Here is a 5058-nt window from a genome sequence, read left to right as displayed (position 1 = left end):
TCTACTTGCTTTCTACTAGCTCTCTCTCTCTCCCCAGAAATATATTTCCCCTTTTATACTGACATAACAAAAGCAAAACTCTGCTCCTCTGTTTACTGTGCAATAAAGACAATGTTACATTGGGTTTAACTGTAAATTGAGGATTAGAAAAGCTCATATCCCATTACCCTTTCAGCAGCTCTAAAAACAAGGCCTTGCAGTTTTTATTTAGGAAAATTTACACAGATAAAGTACATTCCTGAGGAAGGGCTTATGCCCAAAACATCAATTGTCCTGCTCCTTCGATGCTGCCTGACCTGCTGCACTTTTCCAGCAACACATTTTTCAGCTCTGATCTGCAGTCCTCACTTTCTCCCAGATAAAGTACAATGCAATCACTGATTAAAAATTCCAGTATCTCAGATTTCAGGATTGATATGTTTCCCTGCATCATGAAATTTTCTAGAGGTAGCTATGCAGACTCTACAGGCACTGATACCCCATTCTGTTTCAAAATGTGTTACTGTTTGATAAAGCAGCACCCCCTGCACTTTGAAGTTAGCAATTAGGGAATATCATGGATGATTAGCCACCCCTTACTCCACCTCTTCTTAATTTCTTTCCTCGTTTGGTACTCCCTTCTCCCCATTTTGTTACCCCACCCCCTCATCCTTTGATACCCCACTCCTCCCCAAATCATTATTCATTACCCCCACCACAACCCAACAACTTCAGTCCTCCCCTTCCTCCTCTCTCCACTTTATGACACATTCCCATGTTCTTCTCCACCTTCCATGACCGACCTCACCCATTCCTTTACTCCTCCTCCCCGATTTGTGCGATATCACCTACTGCGCATGACTGTGACCCTCACCAACATGGCGGAGCCGTGAGACGTCAACGTGGCAAAACAGGGATACACTTCCGGTAAACTGACCTCACTAAGAGGAAGGCGGTGAAGAGGCCAGACCCAGGATCTGGAAAGGTGACAGATGTGGGTAGAGAGGGAGGGCAGGGGGTTCGAGTTTAGGTCGGTAGGTAGAGAGGGAGAGGGAGAGTGAGAGTTGGGGTGAGGGGTGGGGATGCGGGAGAGGGTGAGGTGGGCTGGAGAAGGGGAGGTACAGTATGGAAGGGGAGAGTGAGGAGGGTATGTGGGGTAATAGGTGGAGTGTAAAGGTGGATGGGCAGAGGGGGAGGTAGAGAACGTGGTAGCAGAGTGTGAGGGCAGGGAAAAGGGAAGAAGGGTTGGGGTTTGGGAGAGGGTGCAAAAGGGCTGGTGGGGGAGAAGGAGAAGGGAAAGGGGAGAGAGAGAGAGAGACAGAGACATGGAGGAAGAAAGAATTCCTTCACTCAGATTTATGAACCTATAGAATTCTCTCCCATAGCAAGCTATTGGGGCCAGTTCTTTGGTATATTCAGGAGGTAGTAGCCTTTGTGGCTAACCAGATCAAGGAGTATGGGGAGAGGGTAGGAACCGGATAGTGAGATTGCGTGATCAGCCATGATCATATTGAATAGTGGTGCAGGCTTGATGGGCTGAATGGCCTACTCCTGTACCTATTTTCTATACTTATATGTTTTAAGACAAAGGAATTGAGGAGGGAACTGTGGTGATGCGCATGGCTTGGGAGAGGGTGAGTGGAAGGAAGGATGGTGAGGGGGAAGGAGAAAGAGATGGGAGGGGGGCTGAGAGAGAGATTGAGAGAGAGACTGATTTGAGATGTGGGGAGAAAGACTGGCTGTGAGTGGATCAGGAAGACCATTGGAATGTCTGAGGTTCTGATTTTGAGTAGGTGCTCTGAGAGAAAGTGACTAAGGCCTGGCTTCATACAGGAGAGTTTAACAGCATTGTTCATAATTATGAAGTGTTGTCATCTTTCATGATAAATGTCTGATTCAGGAAGGCTATTCAGAGAGGTAAAGCTGGGTGATAGGTCTGTGGAAAGAAAGGGAAGTACTCTCAGTCCTGTAGCAGACAACCAAAATTGTTAACAATCAAAAACAAACCAAGGTGCCACCATTAATGTAAAACATATAAAGGTCCCAGAAACAGCAGTGAGATCAATGTTGATTGAAGATTAACTATTGGGCATACAACCAGGACTATGCCCTGGTCCTGTATGAAAAGTGATGTGGGATTGTTTACATCTGCCTAAGAGGGCAGACAGGCCTCTATTTAACTCCACATGCAACAACACAGCACTCCTTCTGTACTGTACTGCAGCCTGTCCCTTGGAATGGGCTTGAATTGCTGGAATTTGAGCAGCGCATTGTTGCTAACCTGTGAATGGTCTACTCTGTGAGCCTTTTGACCTAGTTCACTGGTTTGTAACTAGATGCCCCTTGCTAGAATCCTGCAATGAGCCTCAGCCTCCTTCCCCCATGCTCCCTCCCCACACTGCTTCCACCTGTAAAAACCCTGGTTATAACTGTAGGTGTTCGGTTTTTTTTCTCAGGGATGCAATGTCCTTACAGAAGATACTGTCTGAAAGGATCGCTGAAGCCCGGCAGCTGCTGGAGAGGGCGGAGGCGCTGTCCCGCTCCCGTCTCGGCGGGGTTCAGGGCGGTCCTAAGCTCTGCAGCAAACTGAAGGCTGAGTTGAAGTTCTTACGCAAAGTCGAAGCAGGCAAGGTTTCTGTGAAGGAGTCCCACCTGCAGAGCACGAACCTGACCCACCTGAAGGCAGTTATCGAGTCGGCAGAGAGCCTGGACGATGTGGTGAGCCTGCTGCACGTTTTCAACTATCAGGAACAGTCCGGTGAAAAGCAGTCTATTGTGGTGGATGTCGTTGCAAACGGTGGCCTCACTTGGGTCAAAGCCATCGGCCGGAAAGCTGAGGCTCTGCACAGTATCTGGGTGGGGCGAGGCCAGTATGGAGACAAAAGTATTGTTGAGCAAGCAGAAGATTACTTGGAAGCAAGCAAGCAGCAGCTGGTGCAGTACAGTAATCCACACATTGTGTTTGCCTTTTATAATGGCATCTCTAGCCCAATGGCTGAGAGACTGAAAGAAATGGGGCTGTCAGTACGTGGAGATATTGTAGCTGTGAACTCGATGATTGATCTAATGGAGGAGGCTGATCGTTCAGCTGACTCTGATGAAGAATTGGAGGAGCCTCTACAAGTGACAAAAGTAGACCGATCTACAATTGTTGCCAGTGTTGCCTTTCCGGCTGAGGTAAAAGTGGATTTTTGCAATCGTGTCAATTTAGACATAACCACCCTGATCACCTTTGTATCGGCAGTCAGCCATGGAGGCTGCTGCTTCATCTTTAAGGAGAAAGTTTTGACAGAGCAAGCTTCACAGGAAAGGGAAGAGAGTGTCTTGCCCAAGCTGCAAGCCTTCATGAAGAACAAAGAATTGTTTGCGTGTGAATCAGCTGTGAAAGATTTTCAAGCCATTTTAGAGACACTAGGCGGCCCTGGAGAAAAGGCCCGGGCTCAGAAGCTGTTGCAGGAAATCAAAGTTGTACCAGACCAGCCTTCCGAACGGGCATCCAGGTTGGAAGCCAGTGCAAAAATTAACAGTCGCTCTATTACTATCTTTGGCACTGGAGATGCTTTGAAGGCAATCACAATGACAGCAAACAGTGGGTTTGTTCGTGCTGCAGATAACCAAGGTGTGAAATTCAGTGTGTTTATCCATCAACCAAGAGCTTTAACAGAGAGCAAGGAAGCAACAGCAACACCTTTACCTGGGACTGTCTTTCGTGAGAAAGTCTGCAATAGTGGTTTTGTAAGATGAAGTACCATCTTGCAAATGATATCTTAAGAACTTTGTGGGTCTGTTTAACTTGCACATTGGTATAAAATACAATTTGTCAGCTCTTACATTGATATCAAATCTTGTATAACAGACAGCTAATTAGATATTGCAGGTTTTTTCCACCACCTCACTTTTCCTCCCCACTGTCTCTCTCATGGCTATACCAACTACAAAGCATCCATTTAAAAAGTATTCAGGCTGACAGGTAACAGGCTTCTTGGCAGTCCTTGCCATTGAGTCTACTTTGCTATGTTAGGCCAAGAGTTGCAATGGAAATTAGCAGCCAATTAATAGGAATAAAATCAAATCTTCATCCTCTAGAGTGGAAAAACAACTCTATCATGGCCTGTGGTGCAATTCTGAAACATTGTGAATACAGTACAGTTCGCAAACCCTTTGGTGATGGTTCACAGAAGTACAAATTATTTTGTTAATTTGCAATATTTAAAAAATGTATGCAAGCAAATGAATGGCTGTTATTGTGAATTGTTTTCTGTTATTGAAAAGCCAGCACCTGTTGAGTTCAACAGAATGTTGAGCTTGGTGGAATGCAAGCCCAAACTGCTTGGGAAGTGAAGTCCTGAGCAGGATGACTGATGAATTATTTTCCTAATGTTAAGTGTGGACAATATCCTTATTGTTTGGTTCTAACTGGTGCCTTCATGATATACTGAGTATTAAAAGAACCTTGCAGGATAAAGGTAAAATACAATTTATGTATTGTAATTTTTAAATTTGCTTTTGGGAATTAAAAGACATTAGGCTAAAATAGGAAAGAACAAGTGGAGGAATTAAGAATGAAATTGGGAGGATTTAAAAAGCAAACAAAATGATAGGGAGTAAAAGGGGAGCAGATGAGTGGACACAGGTGCACAACTACAGGTCAAAGAAAACATTCACCTCATTGGCAGCAGGGTGGTACTATGTACTGTTAGAAACAGGATTTTATTCAATGTGGCGTTAGCTGTCTTCATGGTAGATACCTGTAATAAAGGCATATTCTATACATTGGTAGATAGCTGTGTTCTCATTAATTGCCATATAATCTGTACCATAGCTACAGATCAATGCTAAAACCTTCCACAATTTCTGGGGAGATTCTGATGCAGAACAGGGGAGTACGTTTACCCAGGAATGCAGAACAATGTTATCAGTTGGAATATTGAGCTCCTTTAACCTGTACCATAGACTTCAGTGACTTAAACCTGTGTCAGGTTTGGTTATGAATCCCACTGTACAGTGAAATTTTGATTAATGTTAGATTTTATTTAAAAACTAGAATCCCAGAATTGTAACAACACAGGAAGAGGCAAT

General features: G+C 44.6%; 1 protein-coding gene across 2 annotated transcripts; it reads left to right on the top strand.

Moving 5' to 3' along the window:
* Window positions 1–910: 910 nt before the first annotated feature.
* Window positions 911–4752, top strand: c5h7orf25 (chromosome 5 C7orf25 homolog). Of its 2 annotated transcripts, none has more exons than XM_072571186.1 (2): window positions 911–964; window positions 2436–4752. In XM_072571186.1, the coding sequence occupies exon 2, from the start codon at window positions 2443–2445 to the stop codon at window positions 3721–3723; it is 1281 nt and encodes a 426-aa protein (XP_072427287.1). In that variant the 5' UTR covers window positions 911–964; window positions 2436–2442; the 3' UTR covers window positions 3724–4752. The 2 variants fall into 2 exon arrangements, with proteins under 2 accessions (XP_072427287.1, XP_072427288.1); XM_072571187.1 differs by lacking the exon at window positions 911–964 and adding an exon at window positions 1665–1896.
* The last annotated feature ends 306 nt before the right edge of the window (window positions 4753–5058 follow it).

Source organism: Chiloscyllium punctatum, chromosome 5 (assembly GCF_047496795.1).
Source record: "Chiloscyllium punctatum isolate Juve2018m chromosome 5, sChiPun1.3, whole genome shotgun sequence".
Classification (NCBI taxonomy): domain Eukaryota; kingdom Metazoa; phylum Chordata; class Chondrichthyes; order Orectolobiformes; family Hemiscylliidae; genus Chiloscyllium; species Chiloscyllium punctatum.
The sequence above is the reverse complement of the archived record's forward strand: the minus strand, read 5'-3'. Positions and strand labels throughout refer to the sequence as shown.

Bases quoted from the DNA above. Each gene is read 5' to 3' on its own strand.
- c5h7orf25 (XM_072571186.1), top strand. From the start codon at position 2,443: ATGTCCTTACAGAAGATACTGTCTGAAAGGATCGCTGAAGCCCGGCAG.